The 20,669-nt window shown below is 40.1% G+C and overlaps 1 protein-coding gene across 2 annotated transcripts in view; it reads right to left on the bottom strand.

The window, feature by feature from the left end:
- Positions 1-4,142: 4,142 nt before the first annotated feature.
- The window catches only part of MED14 (mediator complex subunit 14), an 84,375-nt gene continuing 67,848 nt past the window's right edge, over positions 4,143-20,669 (bottom strand). The window contains exons 20-31 of one of the 2 annotated variants that reach the window (XM_061627463.1): positions 19,047-19,199; positions 18,508-18,777; positions 17,137-17,271; positions 16,188-16,296; positions 15,462-15,593; positions 14,743-14,925; positions 13,260-13,495; positions 10,387-10,566; positions 8,913-9,020; positions 8,672-8,797; positions 7,240-7,429; positions 4,143-4,689 (exon numbers count right to left, since the gene is read on the bottom strand). In XM_061627463.1, the coding sequence (XP_061483447.1) occupies positions 4,616-4,689; positions 7,240-7,429; positions 8,672-8,797; positions 8,913-9,020; positions 10,387-10,566; positions 13,260-13,495; positions 14,743-14,925; positions 15,462-15,593; positions 16,188-16,296; positions 17,137-17,271; positions 18,508-18,777; positions 19,047-19,199 (1,896 nt within the window). In that variant the 3' untranslated portion in view covers positions 4,143-4,615. Of the gene's footprint in view, positions 4,690-7,239; positions 7,430-8,671; positions 8,798-8,912; positions 9,021-10,386; positions 10,567-13,259; positions 13,496-14,742; positions 14,926-15,461; positions 15,594-16,187; positions 16,300-17,136; positions 17,272-18,507; positions 18,778-19,046; positions 19,200-20,669 lie in introns of both variants that reach the window. The other variant, XM_061627462.1, reaches the window with a different exon arrangement.

Raw genomic sequence — 20,669 nt, forward strand, 5'->3', positions numbered from 1 at the left:
AGAAAAGGGCGTAGACTTTAAAATACACTAACGGTACAATCCTGTACATGCCAATTCAGAAGTAAGCCCCATTTAGTTCAATTGGATTTACTCCCTTAAAGCTGCTAGTAAAAAGCAGCAGCTAATCAACTGGATTCTTCATCTCTCTCTCTTTTTAAAAAGCCTTTTCACCTTTCAGGACAATCTTACCAACAGATTCACACTTGCATACACTTTCCTAAGCAAGAAACAGATGCTAATTTCTTTTAACTTGTGACTATTTTCAACGTGGTGAAATCTGACTCCCTCCCTGCCCAACAGTTCTAATCTTTTTCACGGTATTGTTAGCTGCATAAATAAACTTGTGTATACTTCTTGTATTTATTTCCAGCCTTTTCAGTCTGTTGCAAAAAACACCTTGCATTGTCTCACAAACTAGCAAATTTATTATAGTCTTGGATATGGCTGATTCATAAGGTCATCATAAGTCATAATCAACTTGAAGGCACATAACAATTAAAAGCTTTCATGGGTGTTGTAATAAGGGAGGTCAGAAGGAAATGAAACGCAGAAAAGTACAGGCTATTATAATTACATAGATAACAGTGGTAATTCATAAAACAGTTCTTGATGAAGTCAGTTTTGCCCCATATATATTTTCCCAGTGTGTATTTTAGATAGATCTATAAGAACATTACATATGTCCTAAGAACATATGGCCTCAGATCATATCACCAGTTACATATGGGACACTACTGACTTCAGGCCTGCCCTTAGCATGTGCAGGACCCGGGGCAAAAGCATAGTTGCCCCCCACATTGTTTCAATGTAACAGAGACAGCTATGAACAGCTTACAAAACTATCATTTCAAGACCATTCCTGGGAAGGAAAAAGCCGACTGTGGTGCAAATTCAGAAGTCTGACCTACAAATTCCCAAGGAGCATGAAATGGTGGAAGACATTTGCCCCAGTTAGCCCCAGCCTGGAGGGAGGAGGCGGCAACAACATACGCCCCTTGAAGGAATGAAGCTGCCTGGTGGTTTTTTATTTGCTTAAGAACTAGCCACAGGCCTGGGAGGGTGAGAAAAGCAGTCTACCCTTCAAGAAGAGGGCTGGATGGGCTCCCATTACCCCTCTTATTAACGCTCCCCTACAATATCGACCTTAAGTTTGAGCATACACATGGGGTGTGTGAGATATATTTACCCTTCCATTGAAACAGGAGCAAAGGGCTGCTTCAAAGAGCATTAAGACCCCCACCACAACCCCTCGCTCCCATTGTGGAGAAAAATTATATTACTATCTGTCTTTCAAGGGGAATGTCTTAAAGGCGGCTGTTCTCCCTCTCTTTGAGCGTTGTTACTGCTATTCCAGGCCATGCCCTGTGACCTTAGTAACATATTGTGGCCCACCTATGAGACAGAAGTTAGATGAGGGATTGTGTCAAAGTAAAGAATACACATACAGTACATACCCCAAAGGAAAACAAACAAAGGATAAATTAAATGCATTCCTTAATAGACTAACAAAAAAGATTTAAAGAGGAATTCGTTTATTAGGAGTTATATAAAAAGCTAGTAAAGCAACTGCATAATATGTACTTTGTCCATTTTTAAAAAAAAGAATATAGCTTTTAAAACCACTCTGTGAATTGGACAGGAAAGTGATAAACCCACATCTGGAGACCAATTGGAGATTTACCATTTTCTTTGGAAGCAATTACATACTTACTAAACCATTTTGCAATTTTATGACTTTGGGATTTGCAGATATGAATGTCTTCCAATGGTGCTTCTGTGCAGAACACCTAATAAGAGTTCAGCTTTAAAAAAAAAAAAAGTCCAGCTCTCTTATTTTTCACTTTGATTTAAAACAAACAATTGTGATTTTTTTTGGTACATTATCTGCAGGTTGGGTGTCTGTTGGGGGCTGTTTTAGATATAGGCTTTCGCTTGCCTGCTCTATCACTGATTCTTGGGCCTGGTCGTCACGCCACCATCCAATTCTGGGCTCACTTGGTGCCAGCTGCCAGGAGCCTCCTCACCCTGCTGGGCTCCATTTGCAGACGAACTACACCCCCTCAGCTTGCCTGCCGGAGGGAGGGCACCATCTTGCAACCCGCAGCGAGCCGCCTAGTTACCTGTAGCCCGCCACGGCGCGCACACTCCTTCCCTGGTCGCCGCTCCTGCCATGCTACAGCAGCTGCAGCATAGCACCCCCCGTACCTCCAGCAGGCGCCCAAGCGCTGGCACCACCTGGCCAAGGCTGACAGTGGCAGTGGTGACAGGACTGGGACAGGGGGCAGCAAGTGCGTCCCATCGAGTGGCTGCCTCCTCCTCCAGCGGCAGCACCCCTATTGTTTACACCTGGGGTGCCCCCCCTTGGTACACCACTGCGCAGATCGCCAAGTGCAGGGGGGCCCCAAACCGCAGGGCTGGGGGCAACTGCCCCGCTTCCTGGTGCCTAGGGGCGGTACTGACTGACCTCTGGACACATTGGCACCACATGGCCTGAACCTGGAGGACAGTACCACCATTACTTAGCTTCTACAAATGAAGCCCCTCTGAGCATTCCATCCTCAAAGCTCTATAACTGCCACCTTGGTAACAGCATTTATATGTTGGCAGCTGATGAAGGTGGAAGCTGAAACGTTTTGTTAATACAATAAAAACCTGTTTGGTTAATCACAATTACGTTCATACATATTTTTAGGTGATTAACGGAATCCTTATAGGGATCCAGAGCAAGCTTGAGTGAAGTTGTTTGTTGCTTTCAAAACTGTCTTATAATATATATATATACACACATATATATATACACACATATATATATATATATATACATATATATATATATACACACACACACACACACACACATATAAATCTATGTTTGGAATGAAAAGGTGACTTCTGTAACTCAAGAGTTTGAGGCTTCAGGCTGTTATGATGTTGCAGCGGTCCTTGGTAAGAGGTTCTGTAAGGGGAGAGAATTGCTTTGAGAATGAGACCTGGATCAGGTAAATTCATTCCGATTGGTCTGTATGACAGCAGACTCTGATTGGCTTTCTAGTCCTTTGAGAGGTAATTGGCAGTTAAGGAAAGGCATTTGAGATTTGTCAGTTGTGGAGAAGGAAGGAAAGGGAGTTGATGACAAAGGTGTGAGAAATAGACCAGAGAATAGCTATGGGGAAACAGGCCTGGATATTTACACCCAAGTGTGTTATTAATACTTTTCTGATGAAGATCAGGGGAAGGGAGCTGGTGACTGAGTTGGTCCGAGAAGCCGCCCTGTGTAAAGGTCTTACCCAGAGGAAGTTGATACAATCAGGTTTTTAAAGTTGGCTAAACAGTCAAAGCAGCCAGGCGTACAACCAGACAAGTATTGGGATACAGAGGCAGATTGTCCCCAGTAGATGGACTCGGTTGTGGAAGCATATGACTGGGGTGGAGGTTTAGGGAATTTGGCCTGAGGTAAAAGCCTCTTTCGGCTGGTGTCAACAACAGCCTATGTTCAGAAACTGACAAGCTCCTTTACCACCCCAATATAAGTATCAGTATTCTCTTATGTACATAGTATCTCTTTAATAAACCAACAAACTTAGTTTAAAGGTCACCCTGTTTCTCAGTGTCTACCTCACACCTCAGCCTAATATACCAGCTACTAGGTGGTTTTGGAAGCATTCTGAGTCAACTGGGGGAAGCAGAAAATTAAGAAAGCACGAATATCTAAAACCGCGTTTAAACAAAGTGAGGTGGAGGAAACCGGTATCCCTGACAAAGGGGCATGATAAAGGCTTATAAAATATGCATGGTGTGCAGAAATGCAATGAGAGAATTTTAACTCATGAGTAACCCAATGAAATTGGGCAGTCAAAAGGCCTACTGGATTAGGGTGCTTCAGACCTCTGCCTTATAACAAGTATGAAGATCCACACAAACATATTGTTTGCTCGACCTGGCTTCTAGAGATATTAAGCTAGTTGAGAAGGAAATGGCAATATCCTAGTCCCAGATTTGGTGCACGGAGAAAGTTGTGTTTTTAAGCAGTGATGAAACCCAGAAACAGCATGATAATAGCTCCATAAAGCTAGCAATTTAACATTCTTTTTCACATATAAATGAACATTTTTAAAGTGAACACATTTCTTTTTAAATCTAGTTTATTAAATATTGCTTTTTGGGGACATGTTTACAACAAGCCCAGATTTAAATGTAAGGATTCAAAGCAGTCATATTAAAATACAGTTTCAATATAAAGTTTGTCACAGTTTTACAGTATTCAAAAAATGACAGACCTGCCTTTAAAAAGAGACTATTACACCAAGACATAAGAAAAAACATTTAAATAAACAAATTTGGCATTTTCATAATCTTTGTAGTATAAAACAGAATATTAACTCTATTTACTGGCAAGTGGATACATAAATCTATTACGACTTTGAAATGTCTCCTTAAAACATTATACAGAGCACTGTACAAAAAGTCTGATGAAAGTGCATCCCAATCCATTGTATTAGCTCTTTTTAAAATGTGACACGTGAAAATGTCTCTTCCATTTTATATAACTGAAGGCTTATTTCAGAGAAATGTTTTTGCCTCTTCATCTCATTTTTACCCTTTGTTTAAAAATAGCCTATGGACGCCCACCAGGGGGCAGTGTAAGGTTAGCCATTAAATCACGAACAGCTGCAAAGATTGTACATTCACCTAGAACAAGGGAAAGAAACACAAGTTAGCTAGATAAGCAAAGTGAATTATGGCAGTGATAAACTTAATCAAATACATTTCAATTTGTCATGAGGTGTGCCACAATTCAAAATTTTGCAAATATGTAATTACAACCAGGTGCTATAGTAAACAAAACTTCAGTACTATATAAAATTGCTTTATTCTAACCTACCAGAAATTGTGCAGCCAGCTAGTGTAGAAAATAAAAATCAACATGTTTATAAAGCACAGGTTGCCCCACTCAACCATAACCAGCCTACCGGGATTCCCCAGATGCAGCAAAGACACTCCCTTCATGCAGCAAAAAGAGCCAAGAATAGTGCAGAATGTTAAGTCTTGGGTCAAGGAGACCTGGGCTCAAAACCCTGCTTCAAGTGACATTGGATGCCTATTTCACAGCTCAGCGTTGCTCAAACAGTTGATGGAGCATAAAATGGGATACTCCCCATGTGTGCTGTCTAAGCAAGTAGTGGATTATGTATGTATAATATGCTACAACTACTAGAGAAGAAGAAAATCAGTCAGTTACTGCTGGCCTTCTGCTTAAGTATGATCCTCAAAAGCTATGCAGAACAGAAAGCTGATCCCTCATAATTTGTTCTTGAAGAATCAGGCCTGGTCCTCATCAAACATAACATTGCTATTGGAAGGCACTCATACCAATGAGTTCAGAAGGTCTTCTCTCCCCTCAAAATAGTATTTTCAGCCTTCAAGTGAAAAAGTTGGTTAGAATTAGAAGGCATATTTCCAGTGTCAATGACATCAGGATTTCAATTCGCATCTGTATACCATTCTACAAAAGCAGTCTCCACTTCTATCAGTAACCAAATTCCCTTGTCAATAAAGATTCAAAGACAAAGATGAGTCTCCATTTCAAAAATAACAGCTTAGCCAGAATCTCATGATAAAAACAATCACCACAAGGTAAACTACACTGTTGGGTTTGGAGCTGGTTTTTGTTGTTGCTCCTGATAGTTCTTTTTAAGGATTATGACTCTTGGCGAGGATCTGATTTTACAGGAAAGTTCTAGCAGACAGTATGTTACTTACATGTGTACTGTGATTCATCGTACAATTTCAGAATGACAAAGCAGTGAAAAGTAGCCGTGGAGTCTTCTCTAAACTTCAGTTTAGACGGCACATATTTGCTCTCTTGATGCCATTATATTTTATAGTAATGGAACAAAACAGTTTGCGAGTTTAAAACTGCAAATGCCAATTCCAATAACTTTTTTTTAGTTTCAGTAAAGCCCTGGGTGGTAGAGTCAGATGACAAATGCCTCACCAGTAAAGATGACACTTATTTAGTTATATAAATACTAGAACTACAGTTCCCTCCCACAATTGTCAATGCAAAGGTAGGTGAAAGTTAAGTTGCTCTTTGGAGCATGCATGAATTATGGATAGCATGCACAATATTCCATCTGCCAGTGACACACAGTGTGGAAGTTGAATAACTCACCTTGAACCTTACGCTCAGGTGGAAACACATGGCTAACCCTCCCAAAATCGCAGTTACCTCAGTGTTGTTCAGGGATTCAGGATGGAGTGTTGCCAAAAGTAAAGGCAAGCATTTGAAGAGGCATACACACATACCACATCAATCCTTTAAGCTGCTTCAGTGTAGTCAAATGGTATGCATATCCACACAGTGCAGTTTTAGAATCAGTGTTCAAGTCTATGCTACACTAGGAATATGCTGGCATTTTTTAAAAACTTAAAACTAATACAATGATCTTAATTATTAAACCAACAGTTAGCAACAAAGATATCCTTTGAGGGAAGAAAATCTTCTGTAAAGAAGTTAATGTCTAAGGTAAAAATTTCATACCCAAGAATAAAACTGTTTTTAAAAAATCACTTTTCAAAAGTTTCTAACACTTTTATTAAAGGAAAAGTGAAACCAAATACAAAAGTTTCTCACAGAAACAAAACAAGCAGCATAAGATAGAAAATACAGTCAAGGTGAGACGTTAGGCATGGGATACAGAAAAGTATAAGCCAGTGCTGTAATGTGTTACTTTACGGAGTAATTCATAAGTAGTTCCATTTTCCTGGCCCCCAGACCTTCCTCAGAGGAGTACAATTAAGAAACAAGACAGGTAGTAAAACCTTGTAACAGTAAAATTACAAGAAATGTGAAGACATATTCCTATAGTGCAAGATGACTAACAAGCACTAATTTTCACAGAAATATATACACAGGGCTCACATGACAATGTTTAAAATAGTGTAGCTATGACTACAGTAGTATGAGCCAAGTCACTAAGTGCATTACACTTCCTTGGTCAATGTCATAAAGTCCATGTTGTGTCAATAATACAACCCTTCTGGCACCACAGAGAGGTATATTCAACAATTTATCACGAACATGCATTAGCCCAAAACCAGGTTTTAACAAGATCATTTTTAAGGAAACTAATAAAAACAAAGCAACACTGATGGTAAAGTGCAATTTAAAAATTTTAAAAGTTGGACTCTGCCCATTCAAGCATGCAGAAGATTTGACCTACTGGACATGTACAGTACCTGGCCGTGGTGAATTCAGTTCTGCAAACCTCTTTAGAATATTGCTAACCATCATGGGAGCAGCAGCTGAAGAATTTTGCTGTCTGGGGATGTCTGCCTGTTGTGTTGTACCTGAAGCCATATCATAAATGATTGGGACTATTATGCTCATGGCTTCCTGTGAAACTGTATTTTTCTGTGTTAGCTGAAGCTGTGAACAGAATAAAATATACAAAGTAATGACAACAATTTTGCAATATACCTTATACACACACATACATGCACACATATATCTTGGCAACAACGTAAGAGTTAGGGCCATTTCTTTATTAGTACACTTATTTGAACCACTTCCTTAGCCCAGCAGGGGGGAAAAGAAGGAAGCAGATATAAAATGCTACCAAAATAGAGTAATTATCCAAGCCTGAAATCAGAATCACTACAAGCTGACAATGAAACCAAAGCATGCCAAATATTTGGTCCTAGTGCACCTGTTTAAAATGCCCTATTTGACCTTCAGGAGTAGTACATGAAAAACAACCCAAACTGCACAGTAGTACAATAATGATATGATTTTAAATAACACCCAGTTGACATTATGTCAGTTTGGGTTTAAATTTTCAGGAAACCTGAAATAGGATGCATGGTGAACATGATATTAATCACATAAATTAAAGGATGACTATTCAAAATTGGTCTACATAACCACCTCTACACACACAAACCTTCAAAGCTACATATTTTAGAAAAAGTAGGTGCCTTTTACTTGGCAACTCTGAAAAGACAAAACAAGTCAAATAGGGTCAAGAAATTCACTGCTGGACCAATCACACAGATTCATGTGTTAGTCATGGTCTCTTATAACAGAAGCAGTACATTCAGCACAGAGTTAGTCATACTTAACCCCAATGAACGCAATGAGCACACCTAACTGTTATACTTTGGTTTTCAGGGTATAACACAGGAATACCCCGCCATACGGACCTTCACTTTACAGACACTCGTGAGTACGGACATATTTACAGTAGCACCATTCCCGTTTACGTATGCTCGCTTCGCAAGACTGGACACTTAACGGCATGACGCCACCGCCCGATCAGTTTCCAACTACAAACTTGGAAGGCCTACTGTGTTTATTTTAATTATAAATGCGTTATTTACATCAGTTATGCCCGTATATGAAGATTGCAGTGCAGTATATGCATCGATAAGTGAAAAAAGGTAGTGCTTCACTTTAAGTACATTTTCGGTTTACGTACTCGCTCTGGACCCATTGCATACGTTAATGCGGGGTATTCCTGTACAGTTCCCAGACTTTAATGGGATGTTATTCGATTAGATATCTCATTTACTACTTAAACACTAGTTGGCGGATGTCATATTAGACTACAACTTACAAGGAAGAATAAAGCAAACATGGCATAATTGAAACTGACTCAATTGCTCTACTTACAAAGAACAACATTTTGGATTTCAGCACAACCGCAGGAGTTCCTGGAGGAGCAATTGGTGGAGCACTTGGAGGAATTGTCAAGCAAAACTGTACATTCCATTTCAGCTGGCTTGCCTGATCAGGGAACTGTTTTAATAAAACATGCCACAGAAATAGAGAGGTACATTGAATAATCCAGTCTGTGTTCTCAAAAAGTAAAATAAAATAGAATTTTGCAATAATAAGGGTAAAACTAGCTTACCAGCTCTAGTTTCATAATGTGTACACAGTCCCGGAGGATATGTGTAGGTGCCCCTAGCAGCTTTGTAAAGGCTATTAGAGTGTTGGCTTTGAAGGGTGGTCCTGCAACCTACAAAATGCAGTATGTTGTTAGAATTTCTTTAGGCAGACCAATGACTGTGCATAGATACTTCAATCCTGCTCTTAATGTTTATCATAAATCCCACTAAAATCAAAATCCAGGGCTGGCTCCAGACATGCTGGGGCCCTTGGGCACCAGCTTGCCTTGTGCCCTGGCGCACATGTGCGCTCATTCAAACATGCACCTCCTCCCTACCTATCTCTCGAAGGGAAGGAGCTTCTTCTGCCCACCCGTCCGCTGGCTCCATCTCTCCTGTCTTTTTCGGCTGCGTGGGCTGCTACAAGCGCGCATCACTGCCATCAACCAAGATGGTTCCAGAGGCTTCAGCCTCTTAAGAGAAACCCTGGCTGTCATCTTGGTTAATGGCAGTTCTGTGCACACAGCCTACACAGCCTCAAAAGATAGGAGACGGGTAGGTGGAGCCAGCAAACAGGCAGGCAAAAGAAGCTCCCTCTCTGTGATCTGCAGCAGCTGCTGTGCTGCAGATTGACGAAAAGGAGCACTACTCCTCCCCCACCCTATTGAGAGGCCTTCAGGGGCTTCTGTGGCTCCAGGGGCCCTCAGCCAGGGCCCGACCTGGCTGCCCTTTGGGACTGGCCCTGTCAAAATCACTAATGGGCCAAAGATAATTATCATTCTGAAAATTCTCACACAAAATCCTTGAAATCTCAACTTTCTCTGCAGTATGAATGCTAGAACACTGGGGAGAAATCATGAGAACATGGAGTGGCCCAGTTCACAATCAACACAAGCATCAATTCAGGAACAGAAGAAAAATCACATAGGACATCAATGCCAGCCTGACAGCTGCAGTGGTATGAGTATGCCCTGCATTCAACTAATTCCACATGAATCACATATTTATGGTGTATTTTGTACTTGTTTTATGAACGTGATTTTATTGGTGATTTTATGTTCTTCACTGGCATATTATTTTTTCTTAATGTTGGCAGCATGAACATTTTTACAAATAAAAAATAAAAATGAATGAGGCTAGCTAAAGACCAGAGGTGAGCTGGGTGTGGTTTCTAGTTAAGAGGATATGAGCTCTTCACCTTCTATTCCTCCCTGTTCCTCACCACGGATCACTGGCTTCTGGCTTGCCTATGAAAACCTGTCCATCCCCCTCACATCTTTTTGACACAAAATCACAGCCTTCCCGCTACTTCATTCTCTTAGTTCTCAATAATATTCCACAGGCTCTTTCCCCTTAAATATTGCAAGAAAAATTGTGTAAAATTTCTATACCGATTAGCTTAATTTGATTCCATTTAAATTTTCCAAGAATAAATGTATGTTAAATCAGGAAGTAGTCAGAGATTAAATTACCAATAAAATAAAATGGTGTACATACTCTTGTTTCAAAGAACTTCTCCAATACTTGCAGTTCTTCTTGTTTCCACTGCCCTGCAGTTTCAGGTGCTACTTTTAGCTGCAGGGTCTGGTTAGTTTTAGGGTTGAGGGCAACTCTACATTTCAGGGCATCTGTTTTGAATGTTATCACACCTGGTTCATTGGAATTGATAAGCTGTAGCTGTTTAAAAGCAGATTAAAAATACAAAAGCTGGTTTTTAAAAAGCTGATTAAAATACAAGAAATAAGCTGTTGCTCATACTTCATTATACTCTAAATATTGTATCTTAAATGAGCACCAAATCTTGCACAAAGGCGAACTGTGGGCATTTTGAGGTTGGCTGCATGTAGCTTATCAGGTACATCTCTGTCTGTCTTCCCCAATCATAGGTCCCCAGTTGTCATTGGACTATAACTCCCATCATCCCTCCCCATTGGTAATGCAGGCTGGTGAAAACGGGGTTGTAGTCCAACAACATTTAGGGACCCAAGACTGGGGAAGGCTGTTCTCGGCTATCCCCAAAGACCTACCTTATACAGAATTAAAGCTTGCCTCAAAACAAGGAGCAGTTGTCAGCTTTGTAGAATTAGTTTACCTGATATTTCAAATTACTTTTTAAGAAGCATACACCATCTTCCATCCATAGATACTCTGCATTAACTCAGCAGGGCACATTGTCTGTTTGAAACCCCCACCCCATCTGCTACGCTCCTTAGGTTGTTGTTTTTATCCAGAGCACATGAACCTTAACATGTAGCCCAATAAATCATTTAGGTCAGTTTCATGTCCCACACGTGACACTTCAGTAAATAATCATGGATCACTAACGGAACACAACTTTGTGTATCTAACTTTCAGCCTCACCAGCCAAGATTTGAGGTGGGGAAGAAAATTTAAAAAATATGAGAGCTTCACCCTCTTCCCTTGATATTTTGCTGTTGTACATACAGACTTCACATGCTTGCCTTCTGGAGGTATCTTTTCTATCACAAGGGAAAATAGGGAAGGGTAAAAGAATCTGCAGTCAGGACTGTCAACACAACTGGCAAAGGCAAGCAAGGTTGGGAAGAAATCTGTATAAGCTTCTTGCCACTGTGATCTCTTATGACCTTCCCATTCTTCTCTAACACTTATCTCTTCCTGCTACCATTAGCATGTCTCTTCTCTTCTTCATTAATGCATGGCACACTTTCCATGTTTATAACTAAGAGGGCTATGTCCAACTAACAAAATCTCAAAATGGAATAGGGTTATTTTGTGTCCTTATGGGATGGATTGGGAAGCAAGAGAAATCAGTGGCTTTGTTTTGGAAGTATTTTCCTGTTCCTAATGAGAAGTTGAATGCCTAACAACTGCCCAAGTACTAGGGGGAACTCAGGTCTTACAATCACAGGAGAAATGGTTTAACAGTTAGATTTATTTTAATTACTGCAAGTGTAATTCTAACTATGGAATTAGAAAGTATTTTCAATACCCCTTTCCACATTCTTATTGACAGAGACCTTTTAGACTTTACAGAACTCAATAGTTCCCCCATTTTGCTCCTGTAAACCCTGAGATATGTCAATATGATTCCTATTTTACTTATGAACTAATGCTGGGAGATAATGGGTAGACTTAGGCAAGTAATAGTTTACGGCTAAGCCAAGATTTGGACTAAGTTTTTCCACATATAAGCTCTAAACAAACAGGGTTCCATTTGTGTTCCTAGGACTCCAGAAGCTACCCTCTGAGAAAATTGGTAATGGTGGAAAGATACCTAAAAGACCACTTGACCACCATACCAGATGCTTACATGGTGTACTATTTTTTGCATGAAGTACCAGCTACCCACACAAACTGAACATGCACCCTAGCATTCTCTACAATGCTCAGGATTCCACAGCCAATGTGCAAAGGATTTTGGCATACTTGTTACATGTAGAAAAAACACCATTTGGGTAGAAAAAATTAAAAACCACTGTCCTAAACTTGATCAATGTGGCATATCAACTTGATATTGTTCACGCACCACAAGTTACATCCCATTTCACACTTCTCTTAAAATGCAGAATGATAAACATGTTTGGTTGTATCCAACAAGTCATACTCACAGTAGATCCATTGGGGATATGACTGAGGTCCATTAAGTTTGCACTGGCTGCCTATATGTTTCCGGGCCAGATTCAAAGTGTTGGTTTTGACCTATAAAGCCTTACATGGCGCGGGTCCGCAATACCTGATGGAACGCCTCTCCCGATATGAATCTACCCGTACACTGCGTGCAACATCGAAGGCCCTCCTCCGGGTACCGACTCATAGAGAGGCTTGGAGGATGACAACAAGATCTAGGGCCTTCTCAGTGGTGGCCCCCGAACTATGGAATAGTCTTCCTGACAAGGTGCGCCTGGCGCCAACATTGCTTTCTTTTCGGCGCCAGGTTAAAACTTACCTCTTTTCACAGGCATTTTAATACATTTTAATATATTTTAGTATATTTATAACACTCTGGTATACTAAATTAATTGTGTAATATGTTTTAGCTTTTGGGTATTTCTGTTATGTGTGCGGTAGTTATTACGTGGTTTTATCGTATTGTATTTTATATTCATGTTGTTCACCGCCCAGAGAGCCGTTGGCTGTGGGCGGTATAGAAACTGAATAAAATAATAATAATAATAATAATAATAAATAATGGGTCTACTCTGAGTACAACTTCATAGGATACAAATCATTGTGTTTCATATGCTTTTCAACACCTAAAAAAACATTTTTTCAAAATGCAGAAGTTATATTGTGAATGAGCCATGCAACATAAGCTAGGAGAAGAATAAATATAAAAAGTTTTATTTCAGTTACTGGATAATGGCTAAACATTTCAGTCCTTTAAGTACCGTCTCTTGCTGGATAATCCTTTGGAGATGTCTTCTCATAATAACTGATCCTAGGAAACGTTCAAGTGGAGAGCAGAGATAGCTTCCAGCCAGCCCTGGCATGAGCCCCGGGGTGGGGGAGGGCAGCAGTAGAATGTTCAAGGCACTGTGAGTGAGAATTGTGGGTATGGATGCAGCCCAAGAACGGTGAGGTAGTTTACGAGGCGGTGGCATATTTGTTGGCATTGCTTGGGAACCTAGTAGAAATGAAAAAACCCACACCTGACTACTCCTGTCTAGCAATGCACGACTATTTACATGTTTGCAATGCTAGGGGATTTCCAATAAGACTTAGCATGTTGGGAAATAATGTCACCTCCCAAACTCAGCCTCCCAGGAATTTCCCAACAGCGTGCAAATTCTTCAGAGTTGTGCACACAGCATTGCCATACAAGCATGGGCTTAGGATACACTTATTACAAAAAAGTTAACATGAAAGCCACAGTAGAATCCTTATTTTGTAACACAAGCAGAGATTACAACACTTATATTAGCAAATTTTAAATTTCATAGCTTGAAGCAAATGAAAATTATGCACAATCAGATGCCACTTCCGAAATTCTTGACACTGCTATTAGAAGGTAGTAAGATGCCCAGCCAACAAAGAGTTTGAAGACTAACTCAATACCAGTTCCAGTAGCTTTGTGAATTACTGTATACATCTGAGTATCTAATTTTCCTTTAGCATCCAATGGGAGAATTATCAGGATTGACCTTTCCTATTTACAGATGCTATTATCTAAAGCTCACCTGGATTCCCAAAATGTCTGAATGCTTCCCAGAAAACACATATTAAGTAGCAGGTGAAGCACTGACATAGTAGAATCCATTTTGAGACATTAGCACTAGTAGCACAAATAGAATCTCCCTTGTTTCTGTCAGTCAGAAGTGAGAACAACATGTATGCTTTACTAAGCCAAGAATTCAAAATGACTTCACATGGGAATTCAATGTCAAGAAAAGAAGCCCTAACTGTCCCATCAACAGATACCAGGCAATTTACCTAATTGTGAAAAACAGTTTCAGGCTCCCTACATACAGATGGAATACTACTAATCTTGGATGACAGCCAAGATATATGAGCTTTACACAGCAGCTGTGTGTAAGACAATGTTAAAAAGTATACCAAGAGAACTTTGGAAGATGATGATTTTGTTACTGGTGTGTTTAATTCCCTCATGCAACTGAGAGAATTAACTACTCATACCACTATTCTAGAGTTAAGGTAACTGCGTATGTTCAACTTAGAACTTTCAGCTTCACTGATATTAGAATAAGAACTAAGGTACTTGGGTTGATTAATCAATAAATGTCTGCCTGCCTTTGATGAATTGAGTTGTTATGCCATGTCAACAACAGCATTTTGTAGTGAAATACTGAGTAAGACTCTTCCTTTATTGGCAACAAGCTTTGCTTTGGGCAAGCCATTATTGTTATTACTTACTTGTTCCTGCTCGTGGGGAATGAGAAGCATCTGGTACTGGAGAATGTAAAGAAGGGTTAGCTGGTGACATTCCAGGCATACGTGCTCCTGGAGAGGGACCAGAGACCTGAGGAGAGCCTGGCCAATTCCCTGCACGTTGACTTGGAGACATAATTGCGTACGGTGAAGTAGGATCTACAGGACCTATGGAAATTACAAGAATTTGAAGGTGGCTTTCTCTGGCAGTACAATATGTACACCAGGATCCATAGTCTTCCTAGACACTGCCTATCGAAAACCTATTAAACATGCCTTGACTATTTAAAAACTGTTTAAGTGTTGAATCTTAACAAGTTAATGCTTTACTGTTCAATCTATTGGTTGATAAGGAGCTTGCCAGAACAACTCTCTGCTTACCATGGAAAGCTGCTGGACATCTTGCTGATTTTCAAGACCATCTCACTGGAAAGAGTTTGAGACTATTTGATCCAGTTTTTCTAATATGCTATGTTAGGGCTTATGAAGCCAGTGATTTGTCAGCAGCAGTGGCTCCTGATTATGCAGGAGTCACAATCCAGGTGTGCGGAGAATTGGTTGCTGCCATTTCAAAGTCTGTATCCCACCTAAGAACAGAATATTGCTCTTTCCTTTCCCAGAGTCAGGAAAAGGGACTGTTTGTTTCACAGTATCTGAAGTCTTAATTTTCTGTCAGTATCTAGCTTGTCAAGTCATGAACTTACCATGTGGGCTGGCATAGTTTGTATTTTGTCCCATTGCGATTCCAAGAGATGAAGGAAGAGGAGTTGGACCAAATGATGCTGGTGATTGTGCTCTTAATGCACCGCTTGGAGAGTTTCCAGCATGCAGAGTTCCTAAAGGTGATATTCAAAACAGCAATGAGTTCATTTTTATTTAACAAAATTTATATACTGCTTGAATATACTCTAAGCAGTTTACAAAAAACAGTTAAAAACAAGTAATTAAAAAGATATTTAAAAAAATTAAAACAGCTGCTAACTAAAAAGATTAAAATAGATCAACATCTGTGTCTAAAAAGGCTTGCCTAAAGAGAAAAGTTTTAAGCAGGCACCAAAAATAATACAGCAAAGGTGTCTGTCTGATGTCAAACAGACTGGGAGTTGCAAAGAGGAGGTGCTGCCACACTAAAAGGATGATTTCTTACAAGTGTGGAATGAGTTTTATGCAGCACCTGTGACAGTGCCTGTTCTGCAAAGCAAAGTACTTGAGTGGGCACACATGGGGTAAGGCAGTCCTGCAAGTAACCTGGAAAGGTACATATTTTCTAATTAACCCTCTCAAAGTTTTAAGAAAACTCTCTTTTTAGTAAGTCATCATGGTTAAAAACACAGAATGCATCATATTTCAACATTTCATTTATTTATTAAACAACTTAGGCACACTAAATGTGATTATTATTGCCAATGCGTAAAAGGCAGCCATCTTACCTGGGGACTGTGTGAGCATCATGGAAGGTGATGGGGTGACAGTACTGTGGTAAGATGTGGAGGGTGATGTCAACTGGTAAGCGCCTGGTGTTCCTGTTTGTTTTGAAGACTGCTAAAATAAGAAATCAGTTAGATATAGTAAAATATAGACTTCAACAATTCTACATCCTTGAAGATCTAATACTTAGAGAGGCTTTGGCCTCAGGATCTGGACTTCACCAAAGCTGATTAATTAAGCAGAACATAATCAAAACAAGGGATTTACATGCATTTCCATTTCTAGAACAGCACTTCCCTTTGTAACATCACATTTCCTTGCATTCTCTTTTCTCAAATTCTCAACATCAGCCATTGCTTCCAAGAGCCATTTTTTTATTATCTTCAGGTCTATTATGTGGTCTGTATTTTAACTGCTTCTAGCCAGCAATATGTGTAGTGCTTATCTACTGGACATCCATTCTTAACTTGTCATATTGGCCAACTAATGTATTAGGCAAATACGTTATACCAAATCAGATCATTGGTCCATCTACCTCAGTTCTGTATACAGTGACTGGCAATGGTTTACTAGGGTTTATGACAGAAGTCTTTCCCAGCCCTACCTGGTGATGTTAGGATTGAACTTAGAATATTTTGCATGCAAAGAATGTACTCTAGTAATGTACAGCTACATCCAACACTTAGGGAGGTGACAGTTGCCATCATCATCCCACCAAAGCCTTCATAAGAAGTCACCAATGCCTTTTAAAATTTATTATGCATCAGTTTTCACTTATTGTCAGGCAGAAAGGGCTATAAATATTGTCAAGTAAAACTAAAATATGACCTCATTTACTATCATTATCTCTTCAGAGTAACTAGGCATACACATCTGTCAAAAATGATCAACATAATCTTAGTCTTAAATTTACAGTTTTCAAATTTATGCATGCATGCGCGCACACACAACCTGCTGTTGTGGCTGAAGCTGTGATATCAGTGAATCCATCATGTCCCCTCCAATAGGAGATGGTGGATTATCATCTTCGTTGACAGATCGTCTTCGTGCATCCTGATTGCTGTCAACAAACATGTTCAGGAAAGTCTGTAGATATAGAGTATTCAGATTTGTCAGCCAACATGATTTCCCATTAAATCTATCAGACATCTAGACCAATCTTAACAGCAACATTTGAGGATTTTATAACCATTTAGTGTCAGCAAAATCTCCAAATTTTCAAATATAGCAGCTGCATTCGATTTCACAAAAGGATCATAAGTCATAAATTGGTCTGACAGCTGTTCTTTTCCATTTCAAAGATTTGTCAAAATAATCCACTGTAGCAGGCTCAATGCCAGCGGGCAGCCAGGTAGGGCATGGGCTGAGGGCCCCAGTCGCTCCCTTGGCCACTCCTGAAGGTACCCTGCCAAGATCGCTCCCTTGGCCACTCCTGAGGGTACCTTGCCTAGATCTACAGGCTGGGGCTTGGAAGGTGGAGCTCTGCGATCCACAATGGCATTGGGACACGCTCAGCAACCCAACGCTGATCGCTGAATGGGTGCTCCACTACCTTCCCTGACAACAACCCCCTGTGCCTGGTGCAGGGTTTCATGTTGTCAAGTCAACACATGCGCACAAATGATGGCATGACACGAGAGGCGGGATGGTGGTGTTGGTGGTCAAGGCTCATCTTAACCTGGCATCGGCCCGGCACTGTACCAGTAAATGTGGTATCCAACCCAGAAGCAAGCAGAAAATTACTTTGATAAGATCAGCTGCACTACACATCTTATTCAAGTTTTTTACAACAGGATTTGAATAAAATGGTTGACACTACTTATTAGTCATAGAATGCTTCATCCAACCCAACACTGAGTACTCTGGTGGGCATCAGTCTCAAAGGTCTCAGACAGGAGTCTATTCCATAATGCTACCTGAACTTTTAAATGGAAAAGCCAAATATTTAACCAAAGATTACATGCATGCAAAGCCTGTACTTGGTTACTGAGCTGTGGACTGCTTCTGTGCTAGCTTTGAGTAGCCACGTAATCTTGAGTAGCAGTTGTCCAAATACCTAAAGCACGTGGATGTTATTGTCCAAATACCATACTCAACACTCTCATTATATCCTAAAAATATAGGACAGGGTGTTTAGTCCCCTTAGCACTGGACGAAGCATAAAAATAAAATTTATTTGGAGGAACTGTAATAGTAGAAGTATCGCCAGTCCCTTAAGAAAGGGCTTTTCTGCTTAGGCAAAATCTTCTGAATTATTAATGGGAGCTCACCCTCAGGGTTCTTTAATTATACTGTACAATAAAAATTAAAAAAAACTATCACCTTTAGACCTGGTGCAGGGTAAAAGCCTTCTACAATTTTACTGTTGTCAAAAAGACTATATGCTCCATCACGAATTGCCACAACCCCACGGCTTTGGCAGTAAATGTCAATGCAATACATATTCCGAAAGGCCAGCCTGATGTGTGTGGGTGACTGAGGCAAAATTGAAAAACATTGGTAGGCAGTGTTGGTGCGTTGTGTCAATCCCAGCATCGGCACAGTTGGGAGCTTATTGATAGCATTTAATGGAGCCTGGGTATCATACAAAACCTGTAAGAAAGAACAAAAGTTGTTTAGTTTCACAACAGCCAACCAAATATACTTAGCCTTCAGAAATAACCATTATTGTAGCTTTAATGCTGATTTTACCTCCTGCTGGCTTATTTATTGTGTGTTAATATTTATATTACCTTTCCTCACTCAGGATACTTTGTTTAAGAGCAACCTCACACAAGTCATTATTGGCCTCTTGTGCAGAATTTATCCTCTGGCACTTTTTGCATTTCAAATCAAATGTTTCTCTTCCAAGAAAAGGTTACCTGTAAAAGCTGGACTACATTTGGTGATTTATTGAACATCTCCTGGAACTGATGCAAGATTGTATTATGACAGTTACTGCAACCTGAGTTGGGTCCGACTGTTCCTAATGATATGTGGAATTTCTGGTGTGCTGAGTTCCACTGAATGCTGATCTATAAATAAAAACAAGAGCTTTAAGGGGAAATAATCCAACTTCATCTAAGCAAGCAACTGCTTCACAACTCAAAGCAGGATGATTTTCATATTATCACTAAACCATGGTTTAGCACAGTTAGGAAGGGGCATAAATCAACATTCACTTTCAATGATTCCCATCTTGTTCCTACCTGTGAACCAGAAATGGTGTTTTAAAACAAATGAGTTTGTTAAAATAAGCTATCTTCATTATCAATGGTATGAAGTAGCTTTTTAAAAAAATTGACTAAAGTTTATTTTAAGCCAGAATTCCTGGTCCATACATCTAGGAATCGGGCAAAGTAAAACTGAATCCTGGTTTATTCTTTCTCCCAGCTGTGTGTGGGGAGGAGAACACCTGAGCCTGACACTCTGGATAGGCTCCTTTCTGTTAGTGCACATAGGGATTTGGTCTGCATATGCTTGCACACACAGACAGGTATGAACACCTAAGGAACTGAAAACAAAAATAAGCAAGTCAATTTACATTTCAAGAAATATTTTTTTAAGTATCCAGAAAGCACAACTACTGGGATCCACAGATGTCTTGGGTAAATAGAAATAGGCTTCTGCTCATGGAAGGCAGCCTCACTGTATTTTTCTGACTTCCTCATCCTCCTATACCCCTCTACCCCACCCCACCATGCCTCATCATACACCACCCCCAGGACTGGCTTTAGGAGGCTGTAGTGGTGGAGGGGAAAGGAGCCATAAAAGCCTGCTGTGTGAGCGGAGTTCCACTCATCCATTTCTGGATGAAGCTCACTTTGTTGTTACGTGCCTTCAAGTCGATTACAACTTATGGCGACACTAAAAACAACTTTTCCTAAAAATGCTGCTTATTATATTTTGTTAATTGACACAAAGTTGGCTGCCTGGTCTCTAATATTACTTGCAAGGGAAGGGCCACAGGTCAATTTTAGAGCACATGCTTTTAATGCAGAAGGTTCCAGGTTCAATCTCTCACATTTCCAGGTAAAAGGATTTTAACCAGCACAGTTGGTACAGATATTTACCAGTTACCTGAAACCCTAGAGTGCTGCTGCTGTCAGAATACAATACTTGGCTAGACGGGCCAATGGTCTGACTTGGTATATTAGCTTCATTATGTACTATTATTTCCAGGGTTGGAGAAAGGAAAACACATCTTCTTCCACTCAGTGAAGGAAACAAACAGATAACGCAGGTAAACTGAATTTGTTTCCTAGTGGTACCATGGGCATCTATCTTGTGAAGTTGGTTAGGCAGGTGTGGGAGTTGGGTAGGGAGGGAATCTAGAGAGGCTGGGGGCATTTAGAAGTATGCTGATGATACTAACTTGTTCAGGATCATTAAAATAAAAAGAGATTGTAAAGAGCTCCAAAATGACCTCTCCAAACTCAGTGAATAGACAGTAAAATGGCAAATGCAATTCAGTGTAAACAAGTGTAAAGTGATGCACATCAGGG

Source organism: Rhineura floridana, chromosome 5 (genome assembly GCF_030035675.1).
Source record: "Rhineura floridana isolate rRhiFlo1 chromosome 5, rRhiFlo1.hap2, whole genome shotgun sequence".
Taxonomy (NCBI): domain Eukaryota; kingdom Metazoa; phylum Chordata; class Lepidosauria; order Squamata; family Rhineuridae; genus Rhineura; species Rhineura floridana.